Here is a 19,525-nt window from a genome sequence, read left to right on the forward strand (position 1 = left end):
TGTATGTAGAGGTATGAGACCCAGTGGGCCCTGTCTCCTAAGAGCCCATCTTGCATTTAGTAGGATCTCCAGGGCTAGAAAGAGGGTGTGAACCACTGTTGGTACAGCATGGGTCATTAACTATGGATTGCCTACTGAAAGATGTGTCTATCCATTTTGTCATTGTTTGAAACTCATAGACTATACTTACACAAATCAAGGCAACTACAAAGTCAGTAGGCAGTATGATCTCTGGGAGCATCATCCTATTTGGTCCATTATTGACCAAAACATCCTCAAGCAGCACATGATTGTATTCTTTTAAATGAAAATCATGTAATAAGAGACATTCTCTATTTGATCACCATTATGAAATAGATTACTGTTAGGGAATGAATTTCACAGGATCAAACCATTTAATAATTTTATATTAGAAACTTTGCCAAGAAAACTAATACACAGACACATACAAACACACACCATACTTTGGCATCCCTCTTTTGGAAAACACGAGTTTTGATGTTTAGACTTAGCACTTAGTCCTGTTGGTTAGGATTTTAATTGGGGCTTATGTTCTTAACCTTGTCATGATTTTCTCAGTTATTAATTGATGTCATTTTCCTGCCTCTAGGCTTACGTAGTTCCTATGCTAGTCAGCACAGTCAGCTTGGGCAAGACCTTCGTTCAGCTGTGTCTCCTGACTTGCACATCACTCCTATATATGAGGGGAGGACCTATTATAGCCCAGTGTACCGAAGCCCAAACCATGGAACCGTGGAGCTCCAAGGATCACAGACAGCGCTCTATCGCACAGGCTCAGGTGGTTTCCTTATTTCACTGGCCCAATAGTAGAAGAGTTTAATTGAGATTGGGTTTCCAGTTTGAATCCATACATGATTGATTTGGTTGTCTTTGATTTACCTCTTATGGAGCCCAAGTGTATTTGGCATTACCCTTTTTCAGATGTTGGATTTCCTCTGAATACTTAAGTATGAAATGTGAAAAAGATATCCCTTTTGATGGACTCCATCTGGGACAGAATGCAGTAGAAACGTATAAAAACAGGGAGCTGGGGCATTGCACCCTTGCATCCCAACCCTCATATTCATTCACACCATTCATGGCGGTGTGAGCTGCTAGATCATGCTACAGGGTTGGCTTGTGGAATCTTTGGAAAAAAAAAAAAAAGAAGAAGAAGTTGTCTTACAGATTTAATAATATGTCCACAAAGAAAAACTCCATTAGCAGTGATATCAAGGGCTTACCTCAAGACAACTATGTCCCAGAATTTCAGGAAAGAAAAGACTATTTGAATTGGTTTTTGACCAGAGACTGGCAGTTTAGTCCACTGAGGGGTTTTCCTTCTAGTAGAATGTACCAATTTTTAATTGATTTTAGTGAAGAAATATTTCACTTGTTTTTATGTTCCTTTAAGTAGGAATTTCTATAATAGAATTAAGAAATAGTATTAAAATCTTTGTAATGCCAGGAAAAATTATGTGTACAATCATTGGAATAATACCTACTGCAATAATTAGGACAGAAATATTAAACACAATGGACACTGTTTTTACATATAACATCATGCATTAATTTATAGGACTATCTATAGAATAATTGATAAATCAGTCTTTATTGTGAAGTAGATTTCCCCATGTTAGAAAGAAAGTGTGTACCAAAATAAGTAACCTGTGTTGAAAAGGTTGATGGTTTCAGTTATTTACAAATTTAAAGAAAGATGTTATTTATCACTAAAATGAAAGTATGAAATTTTGCTTTTATCATTTATTTCCAAGATTAATTTCTTATATTTCTCTTGGAGTTTCAAGTTACTGAATCTTTATAAACATATGTAAGACAATTATGTAAGAAGATTTATAGTTTCATTTTGTTCTTTCCTAATACATTTGATATAATATTGTTCATATATTAAAAATTAAGTCCCTTTTTTAGTGCTAGTAAGCTAGATTTGTAAAAATCTAAAAGCAAACAATTTATACAATTGACTAAAACTTTAATCTTCCTTAAAATTAAAAAATGTTTCCCTTTTTAAAGTAAGACCTCATGCCAGGCATGGTGGTGCAGTCCTGTGACCACTCAGGAGGCAGAGGCAGGAAGATCACAAGTTTAAGACTGGCCTCAACAACTTAGTGAGACCCTTTATTTTTTAAAATAAATTATAAAAAACAGGCTGTTGATGTACTCAGTGGTTAGGCGACCCTGGGTTCAATCCCTAGCACTGCAGGGAAGAAAAAAAGGATGACCTCATGGAGAACACACTAATCTCTTTCAAAATGTTGCCTTTCTGGTAGGTGTTGGAAATCTACAAAGGACGTCCAGCCAACGAAGTACCCTTACATACCAAAGAAATAATTATGCTCTAAACACAACAGCTACCTATGCGGAGCCCTACAGGCCAATACAATACCGAGTACAAGAGTGCAATTACAACCGGCTTCAGCATGCAGCACCAGCTGATGATGGCACCACCAGATCCCCATCAATAGACAGCATCCAGAAAGACCCCAGGCAAGTACCAGTCGGGGTCTCCAGAGTGCTATGGTATCGCAGAAGTTAGCCGTTCTTTCACTCTGACATTTTAGGTTGTCAAGTCTATTATAATATTAGTAATTTCTTATCTGTAATACATCCAGTTGTGTTCCAGCTGTGTAAGGTCAGTGAGGCTAATTTCATTTTAAAGACAAATTACTTCTTTCCATGCTTTAATTATAAGTTAGGGAATGCGCAGGTCTATGGGAATTTCTGTAGCATTCATCATTTAAACATTTTAGCCAGGCAACTACCTAGGACAGCCTCTTAGAATTAAACAAAAGACTTTGAAGGATCATTTCATTCCTTTTCCCTTATCCTGACTCACTCCTTAGACAAGGACTTCATAAAATGTAAATGTTATTCTAAACTGGGAAAGACCAATATTGTGTACATTTTGGATCATATTGGTCAGCGCAATAGAGGTTTTATTAACTAGGTCCTTTGAAAAGCTTTTTGACATCTTAGAAGAAAATAGCTTACAAAAAATGTTTATGTGTCCTAAGCAAAATATATTTGACAAATAATAGACATTTCCTCTTTTTTATTTTGGCCACATAGGCAATATTTTTTAAGTTAAGTGTGAGTCCTTTAGTACTTGATTGATTTGAAAAACTAGCCGCATCTTTAATGAAAGTCATTTAATTTATTCAGGAAATAAATAAGTATATTTCAAAATTAAAAGAATTTTCATTTCTGAAAGAGCAACAATGTTACCAAGTTTTATGCAGCTATGGTGTTATTTTAAGGCATGTATAAGCAAGATCACTCTTCACCCACAAATAGTTGTTTCACTAGAAAATTGTTATAATTATTCATTCATTTTTAGCAACCTACCAGTTTATCCTAATGAATGTGAATTAAAATGAGTGAGCTTTTGGTCATTAAAACAAAATAACTAAAGGTATTATATAGTTGAATGGAAAACCCACTGTTTCACTAAAACCACCTCACCTATTCACTTTTATGTCCAAAATACTTTGAGGTTTGTACATACATTTGGTTCTTCTATTCCTGGTTTGTTATCTTTTTGTCACTTTAAGGATTTTTTAAAAAGAATTTGTCTAATAGCACCTCGTACATAATTGTCATTAATACTCTTATATTATTTCATTTTTTTAAATCTTCAAAAGACTAGGGCGCCTAAATAGACGCAGAAATTCCCTAAAGGGTTTTGAATTATAATTTAGGCCATACCTTGACTGGACCTGCAGAGAAAATAAATAGCTACCTACAAAAGCAGTGAAGTGTGATTAGAGCTTTGAGTTTAGTATATGCCCCTGAAGACTTCAGTTTTGACCTCTACTATGAGATGATTGACTATAAACAAGAATTTCATGTATGATAATATACTTCAGCTATTCATGGTATGATAATTTCATAGTCTAATGCATAAAACTGTTATGGCTAGCTTTGATTACATGAAACTTTTCTGATAATGTGTTTCATAAGATGAATAAATTATTATCTTATAATAATAGGTCCATTTATTCCAGCTGAAACTAGAATCCAGGTAAACTTGAAGTTCCAATATTCAAACCAAAATAAAAAGTCCATGACAACTGTTATTCTCAGTTTTGAAAATAGCAATTTTAAGTAATACTTTTATTCACTGTAAACTTTTCTTTCCCATTAATGCTACATAATAATTAGTCTGAAAAATTCTATGTAGGACTGAAGAAGTTATTGATGCTTACTATGTAAAAGGAAATCTGTGAGGTTCCTTTGGTAGTAGTCTACTTAGAAGCCAGATTTATTAGTAGTACAAATGATGCCTCTAATATAAAAGTATGTCCTATGGAAAGTGGCAGTGATTTTCAGAAAGACATCATTCCCAGTCCTCTTTCTGAGCAGGGCCCAAAATGGGATGTTCAACAAAAGATTTCCACTTATCATTCCCTTGATTTTTATGTTAGCATGTATTTTACTTCTGCATACATTATAAACCTACAATATATAGTGTTATTTTACTTAAAATAGTTGTCTTTTAAAGAAATTAAGGAAATAAAAATGATGGTCACTTATATTCACCCACCTGTTTACTATTTAGAATTCTTTTCTTCCTATAAATTTAAGTTACCAGTTCAACTTATTTTGCTTCTGTCTAAAGAATCCCCTTCAGTCTTCCTCATGTTGTGTGCATGACTACTTTGCAAAAAATTATCTCAGCTTTGTGTATCTGAAAATATTTTTTCACTCATTATTGCATGTTAAAGGATGTTCTCACTGTATATAAAGTTTGGGATTTACAAGTATAGGGTTTTTTTTTTTTCCTTTCAGTGCTATAAAAGATGTTATTCATTGTCGTCATTCTCATGTGATGAGTCTTGTCTCTGTCTTCAGATTTTCTATTTAACTTTTAGCAGTTTTACTTTGATGGGCTTAAGTTTGCATTTAACCTGCTTGGGATCCACTGAGATTCTTGAAATGTAGTTTGATAATTTTTAGTTATTTATTCCTTTAATTTTTTTTCTATCCCAAACTCTTGTCTTCTGAGACTCCAGTTACAAATATCAGATTACTTTATTATTTCACAAATTAACGAAGCTCTGTTCTTTATATAAAAACAAAAAAGAATAATCTTTTTTTTCTCCTTATTCTTCTTACTGGTTTTTTTTTTACCGATCTGTCTTCAAATTTAATGTATTTTCTTTCTTCAGTCTCCAATGTGTTAAGCCTATCTAGTGTTTTTTTTTTTTTATTTCAAACTCTTGAATTTTTTTGATTTTAATTTTTGATTAGTGTTTATTAATTGTACATATTAATGGAATTCAGTGTTGGTTTTTTTTTTAGTCAACCAGGTTCTCTTTTCATACATTCCACACTCCCAATGAGATACTCCAGCTATTCATACCTTATATACATCTTTTTCTTTATGTCTTTGAGCACATTTATGTTATTATTTTAAATTCCTCCTCTGATAATTCCAACATGTGGGTTGTCTGTGTCTTTTTCTATTGGTATTTAAAAAAAAATATATATATATATATATTTTATATATATATATATATATATATATATATATATATATATATATATGTATGTGTAAGTCATGTGTCTCCATGTTTTCTCATGCCTAGTAATTTAGGTTATATGCTCACTGTTGTGGCTGATACATTATAGGGAATCTGGATTATATTGTCTCCTGTTAGAATGCTGAATTTTGTTGTGGCAGATAACTAAATTACTAGGAAATCCTTTTGAACCTGTCAACATTAGTTTTGTTCCTTGTTAGGTCTATTTCAGATTCATTTTAGCCCTAGAATGTAGTCCTTAGTGATCTTTATCCTCACACATGGCCTTTGTGGATTTTTTCACTAAATTCCTGAGGTGCTGAGCAAAGTCTGCACTCTAACTAGGCTGGTACTCCAACACCTAGTATGCTTTCGGCTCTCAGTTATGCAGCAGCCATCCGTATCAGATATGTCCCTGTGCACCCATGCACAGCCCAGTGCTCATCTAAGGACTTGGGGGTGATTCCCACACAGACTTGTAGAGTCACTCCTGCGTATTCCCTTCCTCCCCAGGACTCTGCCCTACACAGTCTGACTACTTAGGCATCATCAAATTCCAGTTCTTCCCTTAGCTCATCAAGTTTGTCATGTACTACTTGGGCTCAGCCTCCTGTATCATGGTCCAAAAAGTGCCACTAGGCAGAAAGCCATGTACATATGGGATTGCTTGGTTGTTTCCCCAAAGGATTTCATTGCTGCCTGTTATCCAGGCCTAAGAACAGTTTCCTCACACATTTAGCTCAGTTTTATAGTTGTTTATGGTAAAGCAAAATCCAGAACCAGTTAGGTACCATGACTGAAAACAGAAGTCTAGGCTTAGGTTTTAATGAAGCAAATCCTATCAGCATCAGTACCAACCAGCCAGCACACAAATCCATAGCAGTTTTCCAGGGTCAATTTGCTGAACTTAAAGGTTAGAATTGATGCCAACCAAGCCTAATTGTTTGCCTCTAGCTGGAAGCCTTTTTGTGTTATCTGGCCTCCATGGCACCCAGAAATGTCAGGAAATCTTGACCACTGTACCATTTAAAGAGGACAGAAATGTGTATTTGTAATTATTGTCAGTCATCAAGGAAAATTAAACCACACTTCTTGCACTGTGTTAATTACATCATAGATTTATATAATAGGTTTTAGAGAGATTTTCATCAAAAATGGTTAACATAGTTTCAGTGCATAAAAGGAGAAGTATTACAGAGAATTCTATTTATAAAAGCTCATTTTCCAGGGATAATGAACATTAATAAAACACCTGTATTATTTTTTTTATTTATTTATTTTTATTTTTTACAGACTGTATTTTGATTCATTGCACACAAATGGGGTACATCATTTCGTTTCTATGGTTGTACACAATGTAGATTCATACCATTCGTGTAATCATACATGTGCCTAAGGTAATGGTGCCTGTCTCATTCCACCATTTTTCTTACCCCCTGTCCCTGTGGGGGAAAAGGCACACTTTATTTTGCTAGTGGAGTTGCAAATTGGTGCAGTCACTCTGGAAAGCAGTGTGGAGAATCCTCAGAAAACTTGGAATGAACCCACCTTTTGACCCAGTTATCCCACTCTTCGGTTTATACCCAAAGGACTTAAAATTAGCATACTACAGTAACACAGCCTCATCAATATTTATAATAGCTCAATTCACAATAGCTAGATTGTGGACCAACCTACATGCCCTTCAACAGATGAATGGATAAAGAAACTGGTATATATACACAATGGAATATTATTCAGCCATAAAGAATAATAATATTGTGTCCTTTGCAGATAAATGGATGGAATTGGACAATATCATACTAAGTAAAATAAACCAGTCCCAAAAAACCAAAGGCCAAATGTTTTCCCTGATAAGTGGATGATTATAGATAATGGGGGTGGAGAGGTGGGGGGTGAGAGATAAATAGAAGAATACCTATATTATAATTCAAAATGTATAAAATATTTTAATATATACTATCATATTTCATCATCACAGCCAACCTGTGAAGAAGGTATGAATAATAGTTTTATTGTTCTTATTTTATAGATGGGGAAACTGAAACTCCAAATATTTAACTGGTTTTTGTTTTTTGGTTTTTTTGTTGTTATTGTTGTTGTTTGGTACCAGGGATTGAATCCAGGGGTGCTTAACCACTGATCTACATCCCCAGCCCTTTTTTATATTTTATTTAGATAAAGGGTCTTGCTGAGTTCCTTAGGGGCTCACTAAGTTGCTGAGGCTGGCTTTGAACTCACAATCCTCCTGCTTCAGCCTCCTGAGCTGCTGGGATTACAGCAAGTGCCCCTGAGTTCAATCCCCAGTACCAAAAAAAGAGAGAGAGAGAGAGAGTAAAAATTTAGTTGGCATGACTGACCCTGTATATAAAAGGATGCCTTATTAAATATCTGTAACTCCAGCACCTACTATGGCACTCATAGTGATAATTCACTAAATATTTGTCGGAATGGTTTATATGTGCAGGAATGTAATAACCTGGCCATATGCAGTGGATCAGCAGGTTAATGCTTGAGGCCTTCCCAGACCAAGCAAAACTTCAGGGCTTTAAAAACTGGGCAATGTAACTATCATTGGGGTGTTAATTTTAAAGGTTTACTCATGCTAATTAATTTTTTGATTAACAGTTGACAGTATCCCTTAGTGAGAGTCTGCATATTTGCTGTTCTATGAAACATTTTCTTAAAAGGTCTTGACAAAATAAAGGCATCATTCGTGTGTGCAGCAAGGATTCCAAAGTGTAGGCCAGTCAAATAGCATCAAAAAAATCTGATAATGTGATGTTACTTTTAAAAAGCAAAGTATAAAAGAATCTATAACTATTATGATTATATATTCCCTATATAAAATATAATTTAGCATAGTGGTTGAGATTCAGAAGGGTGACTTCCCAAGTCCAGATGTTGCTCTGTTGTTTACTAGCTATGTCATCAGCTATTTAGCCTTTCTTCCTCAACTTCATATCTATGAGGTTGCTGTAAAAATAAGTGAATATGTATAAAATTTCTAGAATAGTGCCTGGCAAAATAGATGCTCATGACATATTAAGTGCTGTCTAATAATAATCCAGTTTGTTTAGGAAAAAAATAATACTCTTTACCCCCATATGAGCATGTTTGCACATTATATAGAGAAAAAAAAAGACCAGAAATGTCAACAGTGTTTTGTTTTGTTTTGTTGTTGTTGTTGTTGTTGTTGTTGTTTTTGACTCAGGATTACTGGTAATTTTTTTTTTTCCTTTTTTAATTGTCTGTGTTTCTGTCTTATAACCAAGAATAGCTGTAAATTTTAAGTTTGCCAAGAATCATGGAGCCCACAGTATCTGTGTTTTGTATGCTGACTCCAGCTCTGTCCTTTCCCACTAGCCTCTCTCCTCAGGCATGACATCTCACTTAGCTCAAGTACATTGTTTATGTGAGCCTTGCACCTGCAGATTTCTTCCATAGGTAGGAAGGCACAAAATTAGATTCAGGAGGAGGAACAGTGAGTGGAAGCTACCCATATTAAGAATTTCCTTTGTTCCCCTGAATTTCTTTCTGTGTGTCTGCATGGTTATGACTTATTTAAAATCATAAGCATCTAGGCCTCTGTATGTTAATGGGGGTGGGAGATGGGGAATTAGGCACATATATATTTTAAGATTCTTAAAGCTTCTAATTTTTGTCTCAGCTAGAGCTTTTTCCCCATAGCACATATTTGTCCATTGTATTTTTACCACATGGGCCTTCCATTCTGAAGCCATGTTTTTCTCTTGTAGGGAGTTTGCATGGCGTGACCCTGAGTTGCCTGAAGTCATTCACATGCTGCAGCACCAGTTCCCTTCCGTCCAAGCAAATGCAGCAGCCTACCTGCAGCACCTGTGCTTTGGCGACAACAAAGTGAAGATGGAGGTACCAAACCCGGTGCTGGGGATGACTCAGGAAGACAGTGCTTTTCTGCTTAGCAGCCACATGCTTGCATATTTAAGAAATTATCAGGGGCCAGAAATGTAGCTCAGCAATAGAGTATGTACTTTGCATGCACAAGGCCCTGGGTTCTATACCCAGCACACAAAAATGAAAAGATAAAGAAAAAAAAAGAAATTACCAAATGCCGTTGTGAAGGGATATTTTGATTCTATATACTCTTTTACTTCTTAATTATGTATTTCAGTGGCTCTGAGGAAAAACTAAAATGAGTATACTTCCTGGAGTGCTTTCAGCCTTATTAAATCATGTGTCCACTTCATTAGCTTATTTATAAAACATGAGTAAAAATCAATTTAACCTGCATTGTAGAAATATTTTTTAAAAGTCTATTAGAAAAAAATTATAAAATTCATGAAACTTCTTGAGATTCTAGTCAAGATCAATGGCAACTGGAATTAAGTTATAAAGGATTTATAAACTTTATGCTAAATATGTGAATATTTTACTTCAGATTTTAAAGTTTTTGGTATTTATAGAAGCATAGCAAATTATTGGATTTTGGTCAGTGTTCTGTTACATTAACATTTTAGGTCTTTTTCCCCTGCTACAATGTCATATACAATTAAATTATTTTTCATCAGTTTAATATGCAAAACAAAATAGTAGCTACAGACCTAAAGGTGAATGTAGTAAATAAAGCCCAGAAACATTCAAATGATATGCTAATGAACTCAAACAGAAGAAAATGTAGGAAAAGTAGCCTATTCTAGAGAGCCCATTCTAGAAAATAAATGAGGTTAACCAAAAATTCCTTCCTGTGGTGTCTCTGACCCTGCATACATCTTTGTTGTGTTTGCATATTTGCTCATTGCATTTCTGGAATGAGATTACATTTCGCAGTATGTGTTCAGAGGGCTGGCAAAGGGCCACGCTACCTACATGTACACGTTAATTCAAGATCTCCCATCTCATTTTAAAGTCATGAACCCAGGAAAGGAGCATTGTCTTAGAAAGCACCCTCAAAACCTATAAAAGACATGTTTAGAATAGAAAGTAACCTTTTGAAATGACCACTCCATAACAGACTTGTTTGATCACTATTCAGTCACATGGCACTTAGGCCTGGTACCTAACATTTTTCATTCTAGGTATATAGGCTAGGGGGAATCAAGCATCTGGTTGACCTTTTGGACCACAGAGTTTTGGAAGTTCAGAAGAATGCTTGTGGTGCCCTCCGAAACCTTGTTTTTGGCAAGTCCACAGATGAAAATAAAATAGCAATGAAGAATGTTGGTGGGATACCTGCCTTGTTGCGACTGTTGAGAAAATCTATTGATGCAGAAGTAAGGGAGCTTGTTACAGGTAGGTATAGAATGTGATATTTTCCTAGAGGAAATGTTGAAAACAGTCTAGGCTATGCCTTTGATTATCAGCATTGTGAAGGAGTTGGAGGCTAGGTAATATATGATATGTGTATATGTACATACGGTGAAGAAGTCTGGTGTAATGTAATGATTCAGAAAGCATTGCAGTGCTACAGGGTCATTTCTATTAGTATCAGTTATTATACTTATTAATGCATAAGTATCAGCTAACAGATGTCTTATTCATGGAGGGCTGACTACATCAATTTTTATTATGTATTCCATAGTAAATCTACTTGTTCTAAATAGACTGGCTCTCCTTTATTATGAAAATAAAATATGCTTAATGGATTGGCCCCCTTCCACTTCAGTTCAGCCAGTATCTGAATGCTTGTTTATATTCCTAGTCACTTTGTTAGACCTCAGGGATACAAAGGGAATAAAACCCAATCCCCGTCCTCAAGTAACCCTCAACCTGGGGAGGAACATAGGTGGTTCTGTGGGTTTTAGGGAAATGTGGCTGAACACCATGACTCAGGAGAGAGAGCACAGAGGCACAGGGGATGGATAAGAAAGTTCCCAGGATGATATGAAATCTAAATTGACCTAAAGGAAGAAGAGGCATTAGCAGGGTAAACAGGAGGGATATGTTCAGGCACAAGCAGAGACTAAGACCCAATATAGGATTCAGCTCCTCCTCCAATCAGCAGGAGGGGGATACTGTGTTATAAAACTTCCTGGAAGAGAAACAAGGATAATAAGAGATGAGAGCCTAGTTTAAGGAACTTTGGGGAGGCACTTACTTGTGCATTGAGGACATTAGGGCTGGCATAGTCAGCTTAGGCTTTTATTTGTATTCTTTCAGCAGGCAGCAAAGTAGAGGATTGATTCCAAGGGTTATAGCCTAGTGCCTAGGAGACCTATAAGGTCACCAGTCTGGTGGTACTGGCTTGAAGTATACAGGGAGGGGCAGGATAGAGAAGAGAGGTTGGTTAGAGAAATATTTCACGGTGGGATCGGGGAAGACAGGGAGGAGAGAGTGACCCTGTCTTGGGAGACTGGACATTGCAGTGTCAACAACTGTGTTCAGGAGTACTTGAGGTTGAGATGGAGGGATGATTCTGCAGGGGGAACAATTAATGACAGCATTGTTTATAGTAGAAAACTTAGGAGAAATACAAGTATTTATTGGCAGAAGAATGGTTAAATAAATTGCAGTATCCTCATACAGTGAAACCACATATAAGAGTAAAATCAAAAAAAAAGAGTAAAATCAGCACATTAGAGCTATATTTAGCAACACAGATAAAACTTGAAACATTTCCAGAATGATAACTGTAGTATGATGCTGTTGGAATAAAGTTTTTAAATATGTAGATTGAGACTATACATTATTTTTGAATATATGTACATGAAATAAAGTTAAAATTTCTAATTGGAATAATAAAAGTAGATTCAGGAAAGCAGTTACCTCTGCAAGGTGGGAGAGAAGAAATGGGTAGGGAATGTATTCCAAAACTATTTTTTAGAGAAATCTGAAAGAAGACAAAATGTTAATATTTGATAAAGCTAGATGGTGGTGGATACCTGGGTGTTTGTTTCATATTTGCTATGCTGTTTTTCATGCTTGAGATATTTAATTTCAAATTTTTAACAACATTTCTTCAAAACTAATCCCCTTCCCTGCTGCTTCCACTATGAAATCAAAGTTGTAAGTTTTGTCAGATATAACTCATAACACTCGGGAATGTCACAATCTCGCATCCACTATCTAAGGGCAATCAATTTTCTTGTAAGATATAAATGTTCAAAATACAACATTAATATTTCCTTTTACTCCCAATAAGGCATGAAATTTATAAACTAAAAGTAAGATATACTTTACCTATAATCTTAAACTTTGAAATGAACTGCCTGCCTTTATGTAGACCTGCCTCTCATGCAAAAAAAAAAAAAAAAAAATCTCACATTCATATGTATGTGTTTATAGAATGAAAATTAAAACAAGCTAAATAGAATTAATGAATATAATTACATGCATCCTAGAACTCAACATAGTCAACTACAATTATGCCCAAAAATTCACCCAAAGTTGCTTATTAGGGAGGCATGGAGGAGACAGTGTTATTTGCAATATGTGAGTGCTTTCTTTCTTTTTTTATTATTTTCTCCTCACTTTGAACTCACTGTGTAATGTTCAAGTACCTTCCCACAGTAACACACCTATGTAGCCACAAAGCTGCAGAATGATGTGTGTGGGCTCCCTGAGAGATCAGCAATGTGCCAGGGACAGCCTGACATTAGAAGCACAGCTTCTACTCAGATTTGACTCTCTTTTCATTGACTACACAGTTATTTCATGGTTTGGTCCTTACATTCCAAATGTGCAGGGTTTTTTTTTTCTATTCTACTGTCATAATTTCTCACTAGAGAAATAAGACTTCTTGATTTTTGTTTCTGAGTTTTTTCCTTAGGATAAACTTTTACATTGCCTTTCCTGAGGTGAGCTCAAAGACTTTATAAAATGTGGTGAACAGGAAGAAATGTATGTGAAAGTTTGGTGATTTTTTTTCCCATTTAAAAATAAATCAAATCTATTTGAAGTAAAGCCAGACAGCACTATGAAGGGCTCTTAGGTACCAGTCTACGTGGGGCACTTTCTGGACTTGAGGGCTAATTTAGGTGCTTCCCTCCATATTTCATCACTCCATCACTCCTGTGTGGGTTACTATAGTTGTTGAGAACACAAGATGTTTTAAGACATGGATCCTGGCCTTGAAGAGAGGATATGAGTGTTTCCAATTTAAAAAGAAGTATATTCCCAATAGATAGTATTTCTTCCATTGTAAAACTTTGAGCAACTACTGATATTTTTCTTTTGGACATATCTGCCAATAGACTTCAGATTTTAAGAAACATTTTTTACTATAGTCAAAGAGTAGGGAAAATTAATAATTGCTTTATAACTACATACTTTTACCACTAATAATTTATTTTGATATATAGGCAGATTGTTCATGAGATGTTCTTTCAGAATATTGAAATAGAATTGGTACATGTGTAAACATGTCATTCAGCTGCCATATGTAAAGAAGTTGAACCAGAGGCCTGAGTTTGATTTCTATGTAAACACTCTCTTACTAATATTAAACTACTAAGTCACAACATAAATCTGGCAGAGTTGCTTGTGTGTGTATACACACACAGGCACACTGTGTGTAACTGTACGTAATTTCTAGTCAAGTCGTACAGAGACAACAAAATTATTCATTCACATTTCTCAACCCTAAAATTTAATGATACCAACCTTAACTGATGTTCAGTAATATTTTAAGAATAAGGAAATAAATCCCTAATATGTTTTCAAGCATGAAAACATCAGAAGCTCCTTTAGTCCTTCTTTCATTAGCACTTCCTCAGGTCGAATATTCACAGATTGGCTTTAAGTTGTAGAATCATAGGAAAGAAGGAAACCTCAAAATTCATTTGTCTAATCAGCCATCTAATGCATAAATCCCTGCACAGCTTCCATTCAAGTGCCCATTGTGTATTTGAACCCACTGGGTCAGGGAGATCATTACTTTTGGGGGATAAGGCTGAGTAGCAGCATTGTCCAGAAAGCAACAAGATATTCTTTACGATTTGAGAAATTAAAGAAGACAAAAATCAGGAGCTCATTTTGCCTAGAAATGGCCCTGTGAGAAGACCAATGCAACCTGAAATCCAGCTACCCAGACCCTTTCTAACTAGAAGTATGCATCCTAATCTGAAAATACTCAGTAAAGCACATCTGCCTCCAACATGGCCAGCATAGTGCTGTATGGCCATGTCACTCACCAATCCCTGTCAGCTGCCTGTGTCCTATAAAACTCTTTTAAAAACAGAATGTCAGCCTGGCCAACTTTGCACAACACCTGACCTTTGTAGGTGTGGTCTCAATGTTCTTCAGTATAAACTGCAGTCAGCTCCAAATCATGAAATATTTAATTTGGTACACTGAACTTTTGTATCCAAAATGTTGTATAATTTAAAGAAATTAGTATCCCCTTGGAACCAAGTATTCTATTATCCTTAATATTAAGAATAATTCAACCCAGTTATTAATCCAAAATCTTTTTTTTCCTCATTCTCTTTGTTTCAGTTTGGCAATTTTTACTGCATTTAAGTGAAGAAATTTTAGCTATTCTTTTTTAAAAGATGTGTTGTCTTTGCTTTCAATGTTATAACTGCCCAGGGCTATATTTTTTGCCACAGCTTTATTTTCAAGGGGGAAGAAATACTTTTGCCAAGTGTATTTTCCCAAGACAATATGGCTGTCATTTTTAATTAAAATGATTCTCTAATATGTAACATGATTCTTGTGTTTTCTTCATTGTGTTAAACATTTTCCAGGTTGAAACCTAATGAGCTTTTCTTTTAGTAATTGCTGATATTTGTAGGTTCTTGGAGTGAGTTTTTTTTTTTTTTATTTCAAAGGGACTCTTTGCCTTTGTGGTGCATAAACATGAAAGTTGCATAAATGTGTGATTGTTCCCCAGTTGAGTTATAAAATGGGTGTGTGGTAGGTCACAAACTATGGATTAAATGTGGGGACATCTTGTCACTAAAATAGATATGTTGAACTCATTTGTTTAAGATTATTAAATAATGTTTCTAAGATAGAAAGTATGAAATTATAGTTATTGAACAACCTAAAAACATCATCTTTTAAAAATATAGAAACTGCAGATACTGCCCAGAAACTGCAGGCCTGCTTTTGAATGCACCAGATGTCCCAAAACTATCACACTTTGATTTCTTCCTAACAATAATGTTAAATAACAAAAAGTAGCCTTTGTTCTCAATAATAATAGACTTTGTTCATCTAACTTCTATATTCATGTTCCTTCCAATTTAGAAAGTGATTATTCATCCATATGCCTAAGTAAAATATGTCCACAGTATTTATTTTGAAATTTTTGGATTCCTGCAATAGATTGCAGACATTATACAGAACATGAAATTGGGCATATTCCCTTCCTGATCATTAATTTCATATTTCTATTTAGATCACAAGTTAACAAGAAAATGATAGTTGTACACTAAGGAATGGGTAGATGAGCCAAGCAGTGACTTAGCAAACAGTAGGACCTTCTGGCCAGAGTTGGTGGTAGATGAAGAGTGGGAACTTTGAGGACATAATATTCAACCTTTTGAACTGTTACTTGCCATCGAATCAAAGGATGAAACACTACTAAACCTTGATCTAATTGATATGCCTTCTGAACAGTCTTTTATTCTCCGGTCCAGAGAAGAGGCCGATCTATTACTTCCTGAACCGCTTTTGTGGACCATTAGAGCTGGTGGGAGCGCATGAGTTCTTTTCAGAAATCTAGCAACATTCCCTCCCACTTCCCAGTCAAAATCAGTTAACAGTCCTCATCACTTGGTCTCTTTTATAAAACAATAACAACATAATCCCTAGATTTATTGACTCCCGCACCCATTTCCAGAACATTTCAAACTATAAAAATTGGTAATGAGAAAATGACAATTTTTTTAAAGTTTATTTGGTAACAGGCCAATAGTAACTCTCAATTTATAGAGAACCCCGAATTGGAAAGGATCCTAAATAAATCTGTTCTACATTCCCCCACCCCCTTTATATTATAAATGAGAAATGGGTCCAGAGAGGTTGGATGGGTGAATCTCTGGGCTGAGTTCCTGATATTCAGGTTAGCGTTGTTCTGCCCACCCTGGCCATCCTGGCCACTGAGAAGTCCTGAACAGGAGCAGATCTGAGGGTGTGAATACCTGTTTTCAAATGTCATTTCCATGGTTCTTTCAAATTTCCACCAAAAAGGGAATGAAAACACCCTGAACTCTGAATTTTACCTGGTATTTTGGAGAAATATCCTTGGATTTCACATCAGTGTCGTCACATCAAATTAGTGATCAGGTGACCTCGTAATCTGAGTAGGTTTCAAAGTGCTGGGCAAACTGAGGCAGCCAAGAGGGCAGGCTCTGAAGTCACATACAGAACTTAGGTAGTCAGCCAGGCGAGGTAACATGTGCCTGTAATCCCAGCCACTATTTGGGAGGCTGAGACAGGATGATCCAGAATTGGAGCTCAGTCTGAGCAACATAGCAAGACCCTGTCTCTAAAAAGAAAAGGGAATGGTGTCATCCATCATCATTCAAAGTAGAATTCCCCAGCAAAAGAGAGACCACATAATGATGAGTGTCCTTGGCAGACAGGCAGCCTACAAATGTAAGGAAGGTGGGGAACCAACCAGGTTGAAGATCTAACACAGTTAGAGATGAATAAGTATGTTCCTGAAACAGGTAAGTCAGCTGTGGGATATATGACTCCAGTGACTTTCTGGGGTATATCTTTTGATTGTGCAAATGACCTAATTCTTTGTCAGACATTGAAGTAACCTGCAGAAAGACAAGGGTGGCAGGGGCCACTGCCCTGACTGCCACTTCTACCTCAGAACAATTCACCCATATCTTTTTATGTAACCTATTCCCTTTTACTAACTCCTCTAACAAAAGGAACTATCCTTTATGTCCCTTATGGGCAATTCTCAGTCAGCATTTCTGAATTGTAAGGCTATTTATTTTCTATAGAAATGCCTTTCCAGGGAACATAGGACTATATAACCATGTTGTGTATCATTAATCCTCTCAACATACCCGTGAAGTGATAAAATTACCTAGAAAAAGAAAAATATGTTGAAATGCAAATGTGATTCTGTAAATAGATCTCTGGAAATTGATAGATCTTTTCAACAGTGCTGTGATCCACCTTTGGGCCTGCAAAAAGTCACAGAAACACAGGCTAGCACTTTTCTCTAAAAACACTAAAGATCTATCACTCATGTGCTTCATCTGGGGAGAAATTTCTATAGCAGGAGCAAGCCCCTTCAAATCCATTGTGTCGTCTGGGACCCCACCGTGTACATTGTGGTCTAGCCCCCATCGTCAGTTTCACACAACTGCCTCTAGGAAGCTTCCTTCCCAGACCACCTCAGCACCCTTTCACCTCTGCTGCTGAAACCTGAAGTAGTGACACCCTCTTGTCACCCAGCTGGGCCTGAGTGAGCTCTCCCATGCCTGATGAGGATTACACATCTGCTATGTGCAGGAATTCCCTCAGAGCACCAGGGTGAGTGAGTCAGGGCCACATCATGCTGGCTGGGCTGACAGGACTGCCCTCTGCCCAAGAGCCCAGTTGTGCCAGCCAGTGGGGGATGCATCCAGCAGACCTAGTGGGCCAGGTAGAAGAAAGCCAGGCTCCTTGCCTATAGGCCAGTAACAATACTGCACGTTCAGCAACCCAGGGGCCCACTGGACATGTTTCAGAAACTTCTGCTGAGAACCATCTTAGGAACCCTGGGAATGATTATACACCACCATGACTTATCCTCAGAATTTATCCAGAGAAAGGCATTTTACTGTAATTGAAGATAGTACTTTTGTCCCACTCTTATAATAATTGTGTTCTCATCATTTCAATTTCATTTCAGTAGTATAATTTGTTGGTGGCATCATGGTCCTAATGGAAAGTGTGAGTGATTAGCCTGAAGCTACGAACAGGAGACATTTTTGATAGCACTGCTCTCTCTCCCACTATTATTCCCTTGACTCTCATTTCTGTAAACAGCACAGTAGTTTCACATATTTCACAGTAAGAACGAAGGGAGGGAGTGAAATTTACTTTAGTAATATATTTTATTTGGCCCAGTAATTCAAAAGCATCATGTCAACTATTGGCTCTTCTTCAACACCAGCCTCAGCTTGCATCAGGTTCCAGATTCTCACCACAAGCACTCCTCTTCTTGGGCCTTCCCTTACCTCCTTACTTCTTCAAGTCCTCATCACCTCCCTAACTACTGTTTAGGAACATAGGCCTTTCCCTTCCTAGGCTATCAACCTCACCATTATCCCAGGGGTAACACCTCTGCTGGCATTTGAAATCTCCCCACCTGCCAGTCCCAATCTACAGTCCCTATAGCCACCTTCCAGACCAGCCCCATCCCTGAGCCTAACATTCATTCTCCTCCCCCAGAGATGTGATCTGCCTGAAGGTCTCTCCTACCCCACCCTGCTTCTACCAGACCCCTTTCCTTCAACTCAAACATGGTGGTCTCCAGTCCTACCAAACAGAAGCTCCCATACTTTGAAATCTGTCCAGGGCAAGGAAGCACAGTGTAGTGAGTGTGAGATTCAGACCCCACAGGAGGAAGCTGGGCCTCTGCTCTGAGGGTCCCTGCCTGCTTCTAGCCTGTGCCTCCATTATTTCCTAGACGTTCTCCAGCTAAAAACTCAGGACCTAGCAAAATCGCATCTCCCACTTCTTCTCTGCTTTGTGTTTTCATGAGGAGCTATGTAGAATGCCTAGCACACACAGGACATTCAAACTTTTAAATGTTTGTCTTAAGGCTCCTGTGTCTCGCTCAGAGGCTGGCATCAAACAGACAAGGATCTTTGCCAGCACTGCCCAACAGAAGTATAATGTGAGCCACATCTGTAATTCTGAATTTCCTAGTAGCCACAGTAAGAAAGAAGGAAGAGAGTGAAATTTACTTTAGTAATATATTTTATTTGGCCCAGTAATTAAAAACATCATGTCAACTTCTAGTCAATATAAAAATTACTAACAAGATGTTTTTGAATGTAAAACATGTCAGGTCTTCATGATCTAGTGTATATTTTATACAACTC

At 36.7% G+C, this 19,525-nt stretch overlaps 1 protein-coding gene across 9 annotated transcripts in view; it reads left to right on the forward strand.

Annotated features, from left to right (window-relative positions):
• Window positions 1-19,525, forward strand: part of Pkp4 (plakophilin 4) — a 248,069-nt gene that overhangs the window by 199,117 nt on the left and 29,427 nt on the right. For all 9 annotated transcript variants that reach the window (XM_047547028.1, XM_047547031.1, XM_047547030.1 and 6 more), the window contains 4 exons: window positions 611-799; window positions 2,292-2,508; window positions 9,302-9,434; window positions 10,601-10,814. In XM_047547028.1, coding sequence (XP_047402984.1) covers window positions 611-799; window positions 2,292-2,508; window positions 9,302-9,434; window positions 10,601-10,814 — 753 coding nt within the window. The remainder of the gene's footprint in view (window positions 1-610; window positions 800-2,291; window positions 2,509-9,301; window positions 9,435-10,600; window positions 10,815-19,525) is intronic.

The sequence above is a fragment of the Sciurus carolinensis genome, chromosome 3 (genome assembly GCF_902686445.1).
Source record: "Sciurus carolinensis chromosome 3, mSciCar1.2, whole genome shotgun sequence".
Lineage (NCBI taxonomy): Eukaryota > Metazoa > Chordata > Mammalia > Rodentia > Sciuridae > Sciurus > Sciurus carolinensis.